Raw genomic sequence first — 20,186 nt, 5'->3', positions numbered from 1 at the left:
CCCCTTATCCACAATGCAACTTAAAATTTTTCTATTTACCTGATTGTGGTTTGGCTTTTTCCCAAATAGTGGGCTGTACAGAGTTGGACGGCTTCTGAATTGGAATTCCCGCAGCCTGTTTAGCTTTGCCAAGTGCTCGGTCCTTGTAACCCAGACTCTGTACACTTCAACAGCAAACAGGTTTTGCGAACCGCAGTTTTTCTTACGGTTGAGTTCCATTAGTTTTCTTTGCGATATATTTCCGATGTCTATGTTTTTATATTGTGTATTTATCTTATGTTCGATGTTTTTCATGTATGGAACGATCGACCTGGTCTGTAATCAGAACAATACTTTTCACTGTACCTCAGTACTCGTGTCAATAAATTTAAATCTTAAAACTTTCAACATTGGCGGCTGTACTTCGCCCACCATCTGCAAGTCTGGTCCTGAGAATCTTTTCACCGTTCTCGACATCGCCTCCACTGTTTCCGGTGATGATTTTCTTTAAGCAATTTTGTTTTCTTGTCACAATCCTCGTTGCCAGCTTTCTTTTTTGTCACATCTCTGAATTTGCCACAAATAGGAAAGGTACGGAGCTGCCACCCACTGTGGATTCTTACAAACATGATGAGAGGTTTCATCAGGAGATATTGCTCACACAATCTCAGATGGAGAACTGAAGCGCAAACACTCTCTGCTGACGTCCCTACAGGTCACGTGACTGATGCACTATCAATTACGACGAGACGGGAGTAGAGTGTAATTGAGGCTTTATTACGCAGAGATGTGTAGCCTCCCACAGCTGCTGCCGAAATGGCTGCAGCTCGGCGAGCCCACACATTTATAGCAGGCAGGGATCTACCAACATACCTGTAGTACAGGAGCCTTCCCGTAATACACCTCATATGCAATATATATACAACAGTGGTGACTACCACAGTGACGTCCCACCAGAAGGGATATATTCTCTGATACATAACACCTCCAATACAGGCACCACTCTCAGATGAATGATTCTGATGCACAATTTCAAAGCTAAGTCACACTGACCATGCGACCTTTTATCCATAACATGCTTGTAAATGTTGCATAGAACTGTGCTGAGCCATGGTTTAAACATTGATGTTAACCGATTGTGGACAGGAGTTACACCACAACCACTATGGAGCCCCAGTGGTAAGAGACTGCCCTCTGAAGACAGTTTCTGCAGGTTTACTCTTTAGTCATTCTGTGAAAATGGCAGGGAACCGCATCGTAACTCATTCCTGACCATTCCAGGTCTTCAGCTACGACTGCATACTTACTAATATTTCATCCTTCTGATTGACAAATCTATCTTTAGAAAAAGTATCCAGAGCCATTGTGTAGGTGAGAAGATTGTTTGGTGTTGTTAAATCATCATCCCAGCAGTTAAGGGAAGCAACAATGGAGCCAGCTGGATTTGTTTCAGCAAGCACAACGCTGAAAAGATAGAAAAACATAGTGTCATTATTTTTCAAAGTAGAAACTGTTGCAGAGCTTTTGTATTTTATTGCCAACTGTGATCAAAATATTTTGATGAGTGAGGTCAAGTTTGGTTTCTTCTCCTCAGCGTGAATTGTCCCAATTTCAGTGATTTCCAGCAGCAAGCCTTTGTGAAGATAAAAATAAACATAACTATTTATGATCACCCACTTGCCTCCGAGCTTTTCAACTCTGTGTCTCACGCACATTATCACACACACACATACACACACAGACAAAAATTAGATATAGATGAAGGAAAAAGATACAATTATAATTTGGATGATGCAAGTCTCTTTCATAACATGCCTGTGGCTTCTTGAATGAATTGATACTTCAGCTGGAGTGGAGATTTTGGAAAAGGAGAGGATTCACAGTAAGCTGCACGGCTTCTTGGCGTTGAATTGCCAGGAGTTTGGCTCTCAAGTGAATTTGAAGGTGGAACAGGCTGGGGAAAAGTTCCCCTCTGACTTTCAAGGTACATCATATTATCTAGACTGCATGGTAATCTTGCAGCTGGTTTAGATGATGCTTTTGATGGTATCAGTCATGGTGTTTCCGATCAGAATGAGCTTCTGCGGGCGGCACGGTGGCACAGTGGTTAGCATTGCTGCCTACGGCGCTGAGGACCCGGGTTCGAATCCCGGCCCTGGGTCATTGTCCGTGAGGAGTTTGCACATTCTCCCCGTGTCTGCGTGGGTTTCGCCCCCACAACCCAAAGATGTGCAGGGTAGGTGGATTGGCTACACTAAATTGCCCCTTAATTGAAAAAAATAATTGGGTACGCTAAATTTATAAAAAAAACAGAATGAGCTTCTGCGATTATTTTTAAAAGGAGCAGGAAACAGCATGGCTGTCTCAACCATGACACCTCTGACGAGTCCAAAATGCTTCTTCCGTAAAAGCTAGGGATTTAGCCTGATACACACCCCGTGTTGCAACTTCCACACTTGGAGAGTTTTGGAACAGCCAAGATTTTTGTAAATTGAATGACCCATTCCATTTAAATTAGCCTTTGGAATGCCTTTCAGAAAGAGGCATGGGCTGAATTTTCCAGCCCTGTCCGCTGGCAGGATCTTCCAGTGTGGCCGAAGGTGACTCCCCGTGATGGGTTTCCCTGAGGCGCAACCGGTGAGCAACGATGGTGGCCATTGACTTTTGGTAGGACAGGAAGATTCCACTGCCGGCAAATTGTGAGGCAGTTCTGTGGCTGGAAATCTGCGGCGGGAACTGGCTGGAGCCGATATTGCAAAGATATGTTGCCAGCCATCGGGACAAAGCTGTTGAATCTCACGACAGGCATCTCTTTTGAGGTTTTCGATGCTCGAAACCACTCGCGAAATTTAACGGAATCGCCTGAGGCATCGCAATCTAGATCTCGCTCTGTGTGTGATTCAGGCACACATATTTAAATGAGCCATTAGGCCGTGCCTGGGAGACCTCCCCAGAGCATCGTTGTCCACACAAACATGGACCAGTCGTAATGGTACCGGGGGGGGTTTCCCAGGCCATTGGAGATTTCAGGGTGGTTGGGGGGGGGGGGGGGGGGGGGGGGGGGGGGGGCAGGGTGGCACCTTGGCATTCCCTCTGGAACCTGGGAACCTTGGCACTTCTAGTCTGGCACCTTAGCACTGTTACCTGGGAACCCAGGTAGAGCCACACCGGCACTGCTAGTGTACCCAGGTGGCACTGACTGGCTGGCAAGGGCACTGCTGGGATACCAAGCTGGCAGTGCTAAGGTTCTCGGGTGCGAGGTTGCCCATGCCAGGGGTCGGGACCGGAGTTGTGGGTTGCCTATCAGAGGTGAGGTAAAGGGAGGAGGTGGGTGTGTGTGGAGGGGGTGTCCATTGGCTGCGGTGGGGGCTCTGACGGAGTGGGTTCGAAAGATCGGGGCAGACTTTTAAAATGTCCATTTGATATAGGTACTGACTTTTATGTTGTAGTTTTATACAACTGAGTGGTTTGCTCAGCCATTTCTGAAGACAACGTTCTGGTGTATAGGGAGTATACACCAGGTTCTGGTGTTGCACATAAGTCAGATTTCCTTCCATAAAGGCAGCTAGATTCTCCACTGTCGGGATTCTCCATTGCCCCGGCAGCGAACCCACGCCCGGGGATTTCCCGACGGTGTGGGGCTACCCACAATGGGAAGCCCCATTGGCCGGCTGGCGGGACGGAGAATCCTGCTGCCGGCCAGGGGTGCCGCGCCAGAAAACGGATGCGGTGGGAATCCAGCCTCGGACAATTGTGAAATAATTGGGTTTTAAATGCGAATTTTCGTGTCACCATTACTCTTTCAATGCCAGATTAATTAGTTCATTAAATTTAAATTCCATGAGCTGTCATGGTGGGATTTGAACTCTTGTTCCCAGAGAATTAGCCTGGACCTCTGGATAACCAGTCCAATGACATTACCGCTCCACCACTGTCTCCCTTGATATATATGTTGATATATGGTTCTGAAGGGCAAAGAACACACTTATAAATATGACAATGGGAGATAGCTGTCTAGATTTTATTTAAATATCAATTTTGATATAAAGTAGCTCTCTGAATTTCTGCACAATGTACCCGCTACTCTATTTAATCTGTGTCATAGTGGTTACAGTATTATAACATTGCACTTATTATTCAAAATGAATAGCATAGATTCAATACTTGTTATTTTCCTGAATATATTTCAATAAGGGCTTTTCTCAATTGTTCCAGGTTTGCTCTGTGGCCAGGGATTCTATCAGCAGAAACCCTTCAGACACATGATATTGGAAGAAGAACCGAACCTTAATTAAAAGGAAGAGCGATTGAAGGGAAGGCCAAATACTTGGAGTATCGAGACAAAAGGGACTCCTACATCAGATTCCTATTCACTGACTACAACACCACCTTCAACACCATAATCCCAGCAAGCTCAAATCAAAACTCCCAAACCTAGGACTTGGCTCCTCCCTCTGCAGCTGGATCCTTGGCTTTCTGACCCATAGACTACAATCGGTAAGAATGAATAATGACACCTCCTCCACAATAATTCTCAATATCAGGGACCCGCAAGGCTGCGTATTTTTCCCCCTACTATACTTCCTATACCCACGACGATGTGGCAAAATTCAGCTCCAACTCCATCTACAAGTTTGCTGATGACAACAGTCTTTTATTACGCTCCTGCATTATCTTTCATTACACTTCGCTGTGTGTTTTGATATACTACGGAGTGTAATATGTGTTACTCAAACCTTGGTTACTGGTGAGGCCTTCTGAATCTCGATGAAGAAGATTCAAACTCGTCCAGTAGTAACAAAAGATTTATTGAGTAACTATAACAATAGTTGCGTGAGTTCTTTACTTTAACATTGATACTAGTGATAAGGTTAACAAGATTTAACTACAGTAACTATGCGTAACTACCCTAACCATCTGAGATAATTTGATACACCTGTCCTGGTCACAGCACATCCAAAAGAGGGATACACACAATGTGGTTGAATTTATACCCCTGTTGGTCCAGCCCTCTAGTGATCATCTGGTGCTACTGATTACACATTAACCCCTTATGTACATGCACATACAGAGATCACTACAAACAGTAGTGGGTCAGATCTCAAACAATGATGAGACAGAGCACAGGAGGGAGGTAGAGAACCTAGTGGAGTGGTGCAACGACAACAATCTCTCTCCCTCAACATCAGCAAAATGAAGGAGCGGGTCATCGACTTCAGGAAGCAAAGTGTCGTACACACCGCTGTCTACATCCATGGTGCTGAGGTGGAGATGGTTGACAGCTTCAAATTCCGAGGTGTGCACATCACCAACAATCTGTACTTGTCAAGCCAAGTCGACGCTATGAGCAACAAAACACTATAGCCCCAAGACTTGTGTGGGTGCGTTGCCGGTAGAACGGAGAATCCCACCGGTGGTTTAGTATGTTGGTGTAGTATGTTGGAGTTAAGTGGAAATGGAGGTTAGAGTATTTTTAATTTCTTCTTGATACCTTGGTTCTCAATTTATTTGGAATTCCTTAACCTAAAGGAAGCGAATTTCCACTTAGCTAATATTTTCATTCTACATTCTGGATATTTAGAGATGGATGCAATGTGCTGATGGATCTTTACGTCTAGTTTAGAAGTGACTGCAAAGTCGCAATGCCACACTGATTGAATTAAAGGAGTATTATGTTCTCTGTTTTAGCACAATAGTCTAATATAAAATCATACTTTTCACACTGTACTCATTGTACACATTGACATTAAACTCACTTGTAAAGGGTTGGACGGCACTGCGGAGCATTGTCATTAATATCAATTATATTAATGGTAACTGCTGTTGTGACAGAATGGACCCTCCCTGTGTCATAAACTCTTATTTCCAATATCTGTGTATGTGGGAACTTGGTGTCTTCATAATCTGCAGGATATGCCAGTTTGAGTTCACCGGTTTCTGTGAAAGCCAAGATAGCAAAACAAACCATTTAAATTGTTTTACATTGATAATTCAATAAGTGCAGGAGAGGGGTTGGAAATAGTGACCATTATATAATAAAATTCAGTACAAGAATAGAAAAAGTCAAAAAGAAGCGTAATTGACAGGAAAACAGAAGAGGTTTTCATAAGACGAAAAGAGACCTTGCTGAGATTTAATAAGAAGTATTTTTTTAACAAAATACAGCAGGTTAGCAATGGGGAATGTTCAAATGGGAAATAGAAAGATTACAAAATAAATACCTTCTGAAAAGAAATAAACTTTGGTTTGGATTCCATAATGTGTTAGAACAAATCTAAAACTAGGCAGAGGCATTTAAAATAATAAAGACAGCTACCACAGACGCAATAATACAGGATACTTGATAATAGGATAATTAAAAAGATCATCAAACCATAAGAAATAGGAAGAGGAGTAAACCATTTGGCCAATCAAGCCTGCTCCACCAATTAGTGGGATCATGCCTGATCTGTCATTCCTCATGTCCACTTTCCTGCCCTTTCCCTATAACCCCCTTACTGATTAAGAATCTATCTCAGCCTCAAATATACACAAGGATTCTGCCCCTACAGCTCTCTATGGCAAAGACTAATTTCCCTCTGAGAGAAGAAATTCCTCCTCTTCTGAGTTTTAAATTGGCACCCCTTTACTCTGAGACTATACCATCTGGTTCTAGACTCTCCCATAAGGGGAAACATCCTCTTATCATTTATCCTGTCAAGCCCCTTAATAATTCTATGTATGTCATTGAGGTCACCTCTCATTCTTCTAAATTCCAATGAGTAGAGCTTCAACATGTTTAAGCTTTGCTCAAAAGACAATCCATCCATATCAGAAATCATCCTACTGAACCTTCTCTGAGCTTCCTCCAATGAAATAGTATCTTTCCTTAAATAAGGGACCAAAACAGGTGGATGAGGGTAAAGCAGTTGATGTGCTGTATATGGATTTCAGTAAAGCATTTGATAAGGTTCCCCATGGTAGGCTATTGCAGAAAATACGGAGGCATGGGATTCAGGGTGATTTAGCAGTTTGGATCAGAAATTGGCCAACTGGAAGAAGACAAAGGGTGGTGGTTGATGGGAAATGTTCAGACTGGAGTCCAGTTACTAGTGGTGTACCACAAGGATCTGTTTTGGGGCCACTGCTGTTTGTCATTTTTATAAATGACCTGGAGGAGGGCGTAGAAGGATGGGTGAGTAAATTTGCAGATGACACTAAAGTCGGTTGAGTTGTGGACAGTGCGGAAAGATGTTACAAGTTACAGAGGGTCATAGATAAGCTGCAGAGCTGGGCTGAGAGGTGGCAAATGGAGTTTAATGCAGAAAAGTGCGAGGTGATTCATTTTGGAAGGAATAACAGGAAGGCAGAGTACTGGGCTAATGGTAAGATTCTTGGTAGTGTGGATGAGCAGAGAGATCTCGGTGTCCATGTACATAGATCGCTGAAAGTTGACACCCAGGTTGAGAGGGTTGTTGAGAAGGCGTGTTAGCTTTTGGTGTGTTAGCTTTTATTGGTAGAGGGATTGAGTTTCGGAGCCATGAGGTCATGTTGCAGCTGTACAAAATTCTGGTGCGGCCGCATTTGGAGCATTGCGTGCAATTCTGGTCGCCACATTATAGGAAGGATGTGGAAGCATTGGAAAGGGTGCAGAGGAGATTTACCAGAATATTGCCTGGTATGGAGGGAAGATCTTATGAGGGAAGGCTAAGGGACTTGAGGCTGTTTTCGTTAGCGAGAAAAAGGTTAAGAGGTGACTTAATTGAGGCATACAAGATGATCAGAGGATTAGATAGGGTGGACAGTGAGACCCTTTTTTCTTGGATGGTGATGTCTAGTGCGAAGAGACATAGCTTTAAATTGAGGGGAGATAGATATAGGACAGATGTCAGAGGTTGGTTCTTTACTCAGAGAGTAGTAAGGGCGTGGAATGCCCTGCCTGCAACAGTAGTGGACTCCCCAACACTAAACGCATTCAAATGGTCATTGGATAGACGTATGGATGATAAGGGAATAGTGTAGATGGGCTTGAGAGTGGTTTCACAGGTCGGCGCAACATCGAGGGCCGAAGGGTCTGTACTGCGCTGTAATGTTCTATGTTCTAAAACTGCTCACACTACTCCAGATGTGGTCTCATATATACCTTGTACATTTGCCGCAAGACTTCCTTACTCTTATACTTCAGCCCCCTTGAAATAATTCCGTTAGCCTTCCTGACTATCTGTTGCACCTGTGTGTTCTTGCACAAGTACCCCCAAGTCCCTTTATGTTGCAGCATTCTGCAGGTTCTCTCCATTTAAATAATACTCTTTTGTTCTCCCTTCCAAAATGAACAACTTTGCATTTTTCTACATTATACGCCATTTGCCTCTTTTTGCCCACCTTTGCACCTATCTTTGTGTTGTCTGCAAATTTGGCGACAGTACATTCAATTTCTTCCTCCAAATCTTTAATACATATCGTAAACAGTTGCAGCCCCAACCCTGATCCCTCTGGAACGCGATTGGTTACAGGATGCTAATCTGAAAAATAACCCTTTCTCCCCAATCGCTGTTTCCTGCCCATTAGCCAAAGGCATGAGGAAAACAAACCAAAAATGTCAACGGGGAATTAAAATCTTTTCTCAGTAGCAAATTAATTAGTTGCCAAGAAGATCAAGGAAAGAATAATCAGGATAATGGTTGGTCTTTAATCAGAAAGGCGACAAGCTTGTCATGGAGTTAGAAGGAAGAGCAAGATCTTTGCTTCAGTTTTCACAGAACAGATTGTTAAAATTATAGACACTAGAGGGAGGTGTATAACAGTTTTGGAGATTATTTAAACGAAGAATGGTATCAAAGGGGTTATTCAATATTACCTCCGAAGAGTCTGCAGAAAGAAGGAGAAGAAAGGCAAAGACCTTTGAACTTCTGCAATTCTGGGTAAAGGAAGAAGTCTGGGACAGCCCGTGTGATTGCCTCTTTAACAAGAGGGAGAAACCATGACATTGTGAGCTGGCTGGTCTTACTTCAATTGGTGGTTAAGTACAGGAGTCTAGAATATGGCATAAAACTATTGAACAATCGCAGAAACATGAATCAGGATGAATCAACACATATTTCTAAAAGTCAGAATTTAATCTATCTTGTCGAATCCCCTGACGAAATAACAGAAAGAATAAATAAATGTAGTCATAGATGTGGCTCATATCAATTTTGAAAGAGCGTTTAGTAGGGTCCCAGATACAGAAAAAGTGCAGCGTAGATTCAGTATGATATTACCAGAGATAATGAGTCACAGGAGGTGCTGGAGAAGAAAATGTTTTTTTTCACCAGAACTGATAAGGTGACCGAATGCAGATCTTCCAGATTATCAAAGGTTACGATGATATTAATGGCAGGAGATTGATTCTATTGGTATTGAAACGTTGAAGAGGGTTCAAAAGGTCACGATAATCACAAAAACAATCAAAGACGAGGTTGAAATGGTAAATTCTTTGCCAAGAAGATTCCATGTTAGTTCCCCAGAGCTACTGCCCTAACTTTGGTGGAAGGAGAGCAGAACCTGTGGAGAAACCATGCAAATAACAAACATATGGCTGCTTATAAGCCATCTTTTCAGGGAATCTGTCAATCTCCTGCTGGGAGATCGGGAGATCCCCATATTTCTCTGCTACAGAATGTTGCTGAAGCCCGTTTAAAAGGGCACCATATAGTGTGTTCGCAGGATAGTGGACATCCACACTTGGCATCTTGTGGGAAAAAGCAACAGTGATATAAAACTCAGTCATTGCAAACAAGTCAAAACATTTTGTTTTACATATTATAAAATAACAAATATCCAGATCACGCATCTAAAAGTATAAAATATGAAACCCACCTTCATCAAGGGTGAAACCTTTGTGGTTGCTGGCAAATTCATAAAAAACTTGGTCATCTAAATCGCGGTCAGTCGCTGTGAACTTTGCAATAACAGTCCCTGCAGCCTGGTTATCATTTACATTAATAACAGCAGGAGCATTTCTAAAAACACAAAATTGGTCAATAAATTGTCAACTATCGAATCCTGATAAAGTACACTTGATAATTTAATTATTAGCTTTTTCATCGTTACAAATATGGGGGTGATTTAACCAAAACATTGTGAAATGTCAATTTACCCGCCTCCGACCAGGGCGGCCGTGGATAGAGTCCGCAGCCGCCGCGCCAGCATCCCGACCGGCAATAGGTGGTTAGTTCCACGCCGTCGGGAACTCAGCCGGTCGGGAGCAGAGTTTTGCTGGACGGGCCTCTGGCAATGGGCCCCCAGCCACGTGGTCTATTCCATGGTGATGCCGATTTTCGGTGCCCGTAGAATCGTCGGACCGGCGCCAGGCCCGATTACGGTGTCAAAATGGATTCTCCGCCCCGGTGCCAGCCACAATTACGCCGTGGGGCTGAGGAGAATCCAGCCCCGGCTGTGTGTGCATTTAGTGAGGTGTTTCCTGGTGCTTTCAGCACCAAGAAGGACCCTGCTATTAAATGGCACTCTGGCTTTTTAGGCCTTGGTTAGGAAGGCCCCGCCGAAGCTGCACTGACCTTCATTTCCTGCACTGAGGAACTTGCCAGTGTAGAAAGGGATCGGTTCCCTCGATATCTCAGCCCCCAAAGCAATCCCTCCCTGCACCCCAATCTACTGATTGGGGGTGCTTGAGCCGCCGCCCCCCCCCCCCCATCCCACTTCATACAGTCAGGGCACCCCTGGGTCCAATCCTTGGCACGGGCAAGATGGCACCTGGGCACCATGGAACTGTCAGCCTTACACTCTGGCAGTGTCAGGGTGGCACCGAGTTGCATCAACAGTGACATGGTACCACCAAGCCCGGAAGTCACCACCTGTGAGCTTCCAATCACCTGGGAAGCACACAAGTGTAATTTTGCCTGGTCTACATTTGTGGGGGCCAATGCAGAATGGTGCCCATCCGGGATATCCAAGGCGAGGGGATTCAATGCCAGGTGCTAGGTAGATCCGGCATAGACATATTCAAGTGAGGCTAACTACTCACTTGAATATACAACTCTGGATTCCGCCATTTGTTGTGGGATCCATATCGCGACCCCGTTCCCGTTAGATCTTGTGAGGCGTCACGAGCCGGGTGAATCTCGTGAGAGGCCTCTCACAATATTTACCAGCCATATTGTGTCCCGAATCTGGAGCGCCCTTAGTCATTGTTTTGGGCCTTTGGGAGTTACTCCCCAGTCTAGCCCATATTGAGAGAATTGTTCGAAAAAAATATGGGCCTCATAAATAGACACATTGGCCGAAATTTCTATCCATGCCAGTGGAATCTTCCAGTCCCACCAATGCCGACTCCCCCGCCCACCACAGATCTCTGGTGGAAGAGGGTGCGAAGAACAGAAAAACCCATCGACTGCCCCAATCCCACCTCCGGCCAATGGCGGGTTGCCTCCACCGTCGCAAAACACGCCATGGGGGTGCACAGAAAATCCCGCCCACTGAGTATGAAAGTAAGGAAATTGTGCTGGACCTTTATAATGCTGTGACTGGATTATGACTGGAGAACTGTGTCCAGTTTTGGTCACCACCGTTTAGAAAAAATGTGAAGGGTCCTTGAGAGGGTTCAGAGGAGACTTACCGGAATGGTGCTAAGGTTGAGGGATTTCAGCTACAAGGTTAGGTTGGAGAAGTTGGGGCTGTTCTTCTTAGAGCAAAGGAGATTGAGGGGAGATTTGTGTACAAGATACATATGTACAAGATTGTGACAGCGTTGGCTAAGGCCATTGAAACTTAAAAAAAATATTGGGAGGCCCAGATAGAGTGGACGTGGAGAAGATGTTTACACGAGTAGGAGAGACCAGAACCCGAGGGCACAGCCTCAGTCTGAAGGGATGTTCCTTTAAAACAGAGATGAGGAGGAATTTCTTCAGCCAGAGAGTGGTGAATCTGTGGAACTCTTTGCCGCAGAAAGCTGTGGAGGCCAAATCACTGAGTGTCTTTGAGATAGATAGGTTATTGATTAATAAGGGGATCGGGGGGTCAGAGGAGATGCAGGAGAATGGGGTTGAGAAACTTAAGAGCCATGATCGAATGGTGGAGCGGACTTGATATGCCGAATGGCCTAATTCTATTCCATTATCTTATAGTCTATGGTCAAGGAAAACGTCCCATTAGCTGGTGGTATAAGAATGATGGCGTAGTAGTATTGTCATGGGGCTAGTGATCCAGAGACCAAGGGTAATACTTTGGGGACCCGGATTCGAATCCTGCCACGGCAGATGGTGGAAATTGAATCCAGTAAATATCTGGAATTAAACGTCTAATGATGACCAAAAATCTGTTGTCATAATAAAAAGCCTGGCTGGCTGGTTCAATAATGCCCTTTAGGGAAGGAAATCTGCAGTCCTCACCTGGCCTGGCCTACATGTGACTCCAGATCCACAGCAATGTGGTTGACTCTTAAATGGCCGACAAAGCCACTCAGCTGCATCGAATCACTTCAAAGTCAATAAAAAAGAAAGAAACCGGACGGACCCCCAATCATCGACCTAGGGACTGGGAAAATTGGGAGAGCTGTCTCACAGACTAGCCAAGCAACAGCCTGATATAGTCATAATGACCAAATCATACCTTGCAGATAATGTCCAAGACACCATTGTCACCATCTTTGGGTATGCAATGTGTATGTCCTGTCCCACAGCAGAAGTGGCGGCACAATAGGGAGGGAATTCCCTGGGAGTCCTCAACATTGACTCCGGACCCCATGAAGTCTCATGGCTTCAGACCAAACATGGGCAAGGAAACCTCCTGCTGATTATCACATACCGCCTCCCCTCAGCTGATGAAGCATTCCTCCTCCCTATTGAACAACACTTGGAGGAAACACTGAGGGCGGTAAGGACACAGAATATACTCTGGGTGGGGGACTTCAATGTCCATCACCAACAGTGGTTCAGCAGCACCACTGCTGACTGAACTGGCCAAGTCCTAAACAACATAACTGCTAGGCTGGGTCTGCGATAGGAGGTAAGGGAACAAACAAGAGGGAAAAGCATGCCAGCATCCCAACCTGCCTGCTGCAGATGCATCTGTCCATGACAGTATCGATGGGAGTGACCATCGCACAGTCCTTGTGGAGATGAAGTCCCGTCTTTACAATGAGAAGATTATCCATCATGTTGTGTGGCACTACCATCGTGCTAAATGGGATAGATTCAGAACAGATCTAGCAACTCAAGACTGAGGCGCAGTGGGCCATCAACATCAGCAGAATTATACTCAACCACAATCCGTAACCTCAAGGCCCGGCGTGTCCCACAATCTACCATTACCACCAAACCAGGAGATCAACTCTAGTTCAATGAAGAGTGCTAGAGGGCATGCCAGGAACAGCACTAGGCATACCTAAAAAAAGAGATATCAACCTGGTGAAGCTACAACACAAGGCTACTTGCATACCAAACAACATATGCAGCAAGTGATGGACAGAACTAAGAGATTCCACAGTCAGCAGATCTAAGATCTACAGTTCAATCATGTCCAGGAATGAATGGTGGTCGATAATTAAACAATTCATTGGAGGAGGAGGCTCTTCAAATATCCCCATCCTCAATGATGGAGGAGCCCAGCACATCTATGCAAAAGACAAGGCGGAAGCATTCACAATAATCTTCAGCCAGAAGTGCCGAGTGGTGATCCATCTCAGTCTCCTCCTGACATCCCCAGCATCAAAGGGCACAGAGGCTAGTACTGCTGCCGCAAAGCGCCATGGACCCAGGTTCAATTCCAGCCTTAGGTGACTGTCTGTGTGAAGTTTGCAGCTTCTATCCTGAGTGGGTTTCCTCCGGATGCTCCAGTTTCCTCCCACAGTCCAAAGAAGTGCAGGTTAGGTGGATTGGCCGTGCTAACTTGACCCTTAGTATCCAAAGATGTGCAAGTTAACTGAGGTTACGGGGATAGGGTGGGGAGTGGGCCTGGGTTGGTGCTTTTTCAGAGGGTCGGTGCAAACCTGATGGGCTGAACAGCCTCCTTCTGCACTATAGGAATTCTATCACAGATGCCAGTCTTGGCCAATTCGATTCACCCCATGTGACATCAAGAAACGGTTGAAGGCACTAGATACTGCAAAGGCTATGGGCACTGACAATATTCCGGCAAAAGTACTGAAACTCCAGTGACTGAAAAGCCAATTAGAGGAGTCCTAAAGGCTGCAGGTTCAGGAGATGGTGCTGACAATGTGTGCACCCAGGCGAACACTGCTAGGGTGGCGACCGCAGTGGAAAACCTGGAGCACGATGTCCGCATCTTGGGTGATGGTGTCCAAGACATAGCTCAGTCTATGACAACCACGGCTGAGGACCTCGACATCATGTCCCAGTCACTGAGGGACATGTTCCAGATGCAGGTGGACATTGCGGAGGCACTGCAGAGCCTGTTCCAGTCACTGAGGGCCATCAGTGAGGGCGTTGGCACACTGGTACAGCCAATGTAAACGGGTATGATATAATCAGGATTACGGAGACATGGCTGCAGGGTAACCAGGTATGGGAACTGAACTCCCAGGGTTATTCAGTATTTAGGAAGGACAGACAAAAAATAAAAAGTGGTGGATTTGCTTTGTTGGTGAAAGAGGAAATTAACGCAATAGTGAGGAAGGATATTGACTCCGACTGTGTGAAATCTGTTGAGGTCAAGCTGAGAAACACCAAGGGGCAAAAAACATTGGTAGGCATTGTATACAAACTCCCAAACTGTTGTGGTGATGTTAGTAATGGCATTAAGCAGGAAATTAGAGATGCGTGTGATAAAGGCATCATCAGCCACGACCTCGGTGGCACGGTAGCACAGCGGTTAGCACTGTTGCTTCACAGTACCAGTGTCCCAGGTTCAATTCCCAGCATAGTTCACTGTGCGGAGTCTGCACGTTCTCCCAGTGTCTGCGTGGGTTTACTTCCGGTGTCCGGTTTCCTCCCACAACTCCCGAAGACGTGCTTCTTTGGTATATTGGACATTCTGAATTCTCCCTGTGTACCCGAACAGGCGCCGGAATGGGGCGACAAGGGGATTTTCACAGTAATTTCATTACAGTGTTAATGTAAGCCTATTTGTGACAATAGTAAAGATTATTAATAAATTATTTTTGTCCCCCACGAGCCAACCCCAATATCCTGGGGAGGTTCCTAGAGATACTGGGGATCTCCTGGTGCCCTAGGATGTATCTGTCATGCACACTCCCTGGGTAGTGGGCACACATGTACATGATTCAGAGGCAGTGGCCGCACACAATCTGAACAGTCAGGGAGTGGAACCCCTTCCTGTCAATATAAGGCACTCCCTGATGTTCCAGTGCCCACAGGACGACATGTATGCCATCTATCGCCCTATTGGGGCATCCTAACAATGGCAGAAAATCCGGCAGCTTTGGTATCTTAGTGGGTTTAGTCCAGCTGGAAGGTGATATAATTAGATGCCCGGGCATACAGAGCATCCGTAACCACGCCCCCCCCTCCACTGCGCCCCCCCCCCCTGCCACCCCCGCCACCCCCCCCCCCCCCTCCCCCCCCCCCTCCCCCGCCCCCCCCGCCCCCCAGGCACACCTGTGGGCTGTAGATTGCCATTTGCCACAGGTCCCCGCTCTGGAATGACCCAGTGGCATAAGGGTTCAGAGCTGCATTGAAATTCATGGCCCCCAGGAGCTGGTGTCCTCCACCTCCATGGGGTGCCAAGTACGTGAGGATTTGCCCAGGTGCAGTACCATCTCCCAGCTGAGACGCAGTCCTCCGCAAAATATGGTGGCCGGCATCTCATTGAGTGACCAACGCTGCCTGTACACCTTGGGCCGACACTGGCTTCCCCTCCCTCCTCAGCCTGGTAGGCAGCCGGGTCTTCAGGGTGTGAGATGCCACCTCCAGCCTGTGTTGGCCTTGCTGCCAACTCTCCATCTGCCCACCTCGGTTGCTGCAGGCAAAGCGAGGGCAGCCACAGCAGGATCAATTCCAGCAGACGTTGTTATACCTGTCAGGAATTGGAGAAGGAGTGAGAGACACTCAATTCCCCAAGCCTTCCCCGCCCTTACGTGTTCCGCCTTCTCTCAAAGTGCCACCCAGCCAGCCACTTATGCTGGCAAATCTTGTTCTGTACACTCACCTCCCCCCGGCCACATCAGGTGGTTGAATCGCACCCCTTAATTCTACTATCTGTACAACTATCTTTATTGTCTCACCTTTTCCAGTGTTGAATAACTGGCTCATAATTGTCCATTGATATTAACGTACTGAGGTGATGCATTCTGTCAGGCATGATGTCCCTTCGTCATGTTTTGCTTTTCCTTTAATGTTGCTGGACCAATATCCTGGAACTCCTTACCTAAGAGTCCTGTGAGAATAATGCCTTCACCACATGGGTTACAGTAACTCAGGAAGGTCTTCTGAAGGGCATTCATGGGTGGACAATAAATTTGGACCTTTTCAGCAATGTCATATTGTGAGAATGATTTTTAAAATACAGGAGGGGAAACCCACCTATGGAAAGGATTGTCATGAAAGAAGGCAGGGTGTCTTGGCACATTGTGATTAGCACTACGTCAGAGAGTTAAAGGTTGCCATAAACACATTGTTCATTATCGAGATCTGTGAAGCGCTACTAAGTACAGCGAAGCTAATACTGAAAACAGACGGTAAAAATAGTAAATACAAAGCTACAGTACGAACCAACTGGAGTAGTTCAAATGAAAACTTGCTGTTCAAGTCAAAAAATAGAACTTTAACCCAAATATATGAACTTCAAACCACCAAGAGTGGATGTGGGGAGTTTGCTTCCCATTATGGGTGAGTTCAGAACAAGTCGGCTATGGATCTGAGACATCCACTCAAAAATCAAGTATTGCGATTGTGAAACTTCGAACCACATTAGGGTGGTTGAGGGCGATGGCATTCACATTTAAAGAGAAGCTTGATGAATGCACCAGTGGCAATTGAATAGAGGGATGCAGTCCCCTGGTGGGAACAGATCAGTAGAATTTGAGGAGATAAGTGAGGCAAATGGACACTGGCATAGATCTGTGAGGCTGGTTTGTGTAACGGAAGTTCCCTGTTATTAACAGGAAACAATTACTTAAGTGGTTCAGTTTTGTCACTGGATGAAGTTTCTGTTCGTCGTGCAAAACCCCAACTCCGAACTGTGCCTAATTTGTCCATCCACTAATTTGAATAAACCACCACATGAAAATTTAACTGAATAAGTATGTTCCGAGTTTCTAAATGGCATTGTTACTCACATGTAGATTGGGGATTCATCATTGGTGTTCTGGATATTAATGGTGATGGTACCTGTGCAGGATTGTGAAGGAACATTTCCCACTTCAGTGACAGAAATGCTTAGACTGTACTGCTGCTGTGAAGAAAATTCACATGTCGGACACTCTGAGGACAGACATGCTTGTAATCATGTTGTTAATCTTCAAACCTATACAAACCTTCACTCCATTGTCATAGTCAAGTGGCTGATTAGTCCTGGTGATGACTCCACTATTCGTATCCAATTGAAAGTATTTGGCAGCTTCATTTTGATCATTTATAAAAGCGAACTGGAAACAAAGTGACTGTTAATGAACTCAACTGTTAGCTAATTGGTTCCAAATGTACAACCAATATGCGGTAACACAAGCATAAATTTGCCAAGCTGTTCCTTGCCCACATTTTTATTGGATTCTTATTTGTTAGTCGGCCCCACCACGACGGGGCCAGACAGGGTGAATGAGCCTTTCCTCCCAATCTGCCCATGTTCTCAATGATAGGTGGGTGGACTGACATGAAGCAACTTCAAAATGACATTCAACTTTTGAGGGAAGCAAAAGTGCCTGAAATAGTAACTAATGAGATCATAGAATCTCTACAGTATATAAAGAGACTATCCAGCCCTTTCAATCTGCACCGACCCTCTGAAAAAGCACCCTAACCAGGCTCCTGTCCTATCCCTGCAACCCTGTAACCCCACCAAAGCCACAGATCCCTGGACTAAGGAGCAATTTAGCATGGCCAATCCACATGACCTGCATATCTCTGAACTGTGGGAGGAAACCGGAGCAACGGGAGGAAACCCACGCAGACACGCGTGCAAACTCCACTTAGACAGCCACCTAAGGCCAGAATTGAACCCGGGTCCCTGCCGCTGTGAGGCAGTAGTGCTATCCACTGTGCCATCATGCCACCCTAAATAACCATAAATCATGAACTAAGTAACCATGTCCACAATGGAGGGCACAATGGAAGGACAAATGCTTGAGGGAGCTACTGCGATAGGGTGTTGGTTAAATGCCCAACGTTGTCTAGGGCCATCAAACCCATTCAGGAGGTGGGCATGGTTATGAAGCTATCTCTGGGCAGCACGGTGGCGCAGTGGCTGGCACTGGGACTGCGGCGCTGAGGACCCGGTTTCGAATCCCAGCCCTGGGCCACTGTCCGTGTGGAGTTTGCACGTTCTCCCTGTCTCTGCGTGGGTTTCACCCCCACAACTCAAAGATGTGCAGGCTAGGTAGATTGGCCATGCTAAATTGCCCCTTAATTGGAAAAGAAATAATTGGGTACTCTAAATTAATTTTTTAAAAAATGAAGCTATCTCTGATGTGGAGCAAATGGATATGATAAAGAAAGTACAGGGCATCTACTGGAGGAGCATAGCTATCAGCTTACACATACTGGAGTGCGAGTTCAGGACAGAGGTCAGACACATAGTGCACTGATACCTCCATTTTTGCGGGGACAGAAAGGGTCTCAGGCTAAGCCAAAATGGCACTGGAGGCCCAATTGTGGAGGTCCTGACCCCAAACCTGGCACCCTGCATTTAACCCGATTGCAGGGGCGGGGGTGCGGATGGGGGGAGTGGAGGGGAATAGGGTTTGGTTATAATGTGCAAGTTTGTAGTTTGCGGAGGCAACTGTATGTTGAAAGGCGCAGCTGCCTTCAAACAGATCCCAATTCTCATCAATGGGAGACCTAAAACATGACTCATGTGCTTTAAACCGTGAATAAAAAGGACCTGTATTCTCTAGGATTTCTAAGAATGAGAGGCGATCTCACTGAAATCTACAAAATACTTAAAGGAATAGAAGGGTGGATACAGGTAAGTTGTTTCCCCTGGTTGGGGAGTCAAGAACCAGGGAGCACCATTTCAAAATAAGGGAGAAGCCACTTTGAACCAAGGTAAGGAGAATTTCTTTTACTCAGAGGGTTGTGAATCTTTGGAATTCTCTACCCCAGAGGGCTGTGGAAGCTCAGTCATTGAGTGAATACATACTCAGCACATCCATCATAAGACACTTACTCAGGTATCAATCTTGTAAACCTCCTATGAACCCCCTGCATTGCATTTACATCCTTTTTTAAATAAGAAGACCAAAACTGCACACAGTATTCAAGATATAATCTCACCAATGTCCTGTGTAACTGAAGCAAAACATCCTTATTTTTATATTCAATTTCTCCTGTAATAAAGGGTAATATTTCATTAGTCTTCTTGATCATATGCCGTACTACATAGAAACTTTTTGTGACCCATCCACAAAAACACAGAGATCTCTCTAAACACTTGGAATTCTGCAGTTGTTCTCCATTGAAGTGATCCTCTGCTTTTTTACCCTTCATGTCAAAGTGAACAAGTTCACATCTTCTCACATTCTACCCTATCTGCCAGATTGGTGCCCTCTCACTTTGTGTATCCATCTGCAACCTCCAGTTGTCCTCTTCACAGCATACTTTGCTACCTATCTTTGTGGCATCTGCAAATTTAGCTCCCATGCCGAAGAACAGGAGTAGGCCATTCAGCACATCAGGCCTGCTCTGTCATTTAATGTGATCATGGCTGATTGGACACTTGAATGCCTTTTAAACTCACGACCTCCATAACCCTTTACGTTATTGTAAATCGGATATCTTTCTATCTCTGCTTTAAACAGATACAATGAATGGGAAAGATCCCTCTCAGTAAATAAATTTCTCCTCATCTCAGTCCTCAGTCCAAATCCATTTGAATTCTCTTCCCACACCTGGTGGTAAACTAAAGCAGACTTTTGTCTGTTTCCATAACTAGTTATTCCTGGAACAGGTTGCGAGTCTGTCACTAGAGACTTAGAGCTTGATGGACACCACTCCACATCAAGTAGGGCTGACCAGTCGTCTCTCCAGCCTCCGGAGTGTTGGAAGGATTTTTGTAGGTTGATACATATATTTGGCCATGTAATGAAAGCACCTTATTTG

General features: G+C 45.4%; 1 protein-coding gene across 1 annotated transcript in view; it reads right to left on the bottom strand.

Annotated features, from left to right (window-relative positions):
• LOC119973793 (cadherin-related family member 3-like) overlaps positions 1-20,186 on the bottom strand; it is a 71,391-nt gene that overhangs the window by 41,261 nt on the left and 9,944 nt on the right. Inside the window, exons 3-7 of the mRNA XM_038812218.1 lie at positions 17,408-17,518; positions 17,210-17,325; positions 9,817-9,959; positions 5,736-5,916; positions 1,287-1,443 (exon numbers count right to left, since the gene is read on the bottom strand). Of these exons, the coding sequence (XP_038668146.1) occupies positions 1,287-1,443; positions 5,736-5,916; positions 9,817-9,959; positions 17,210-17,325; positions 17,408-17,518 (708 nt within the window). The remainder of the gene's footprint in view (positions 1-1,286; positions 1,444-5,735; positions 5,917-9,816; positions 9,960-17,209; positions 17,326-17,407; positions 17,519-20,186) is intronic.

Source organism: Scyliorhinus canicula, chromosome 11, assembly GCF_902713615.1.
Source record: "Scyliorhinus canicula chromosome 11, sScyCan1.1, whole genome shotgun sequence".
Lineage (NCBI taxonomy): Eukaryota > Metazoa > Chordata > Chondrichthyes > Carcharhiniformes > Scyliorhinidae > Scyliorhinus > Scyliorhinus canicula.
Note: the sequence above shows the minus strand (reverse complement) of the source record. Positions and strands in the feature narration are given on the sequence as shown.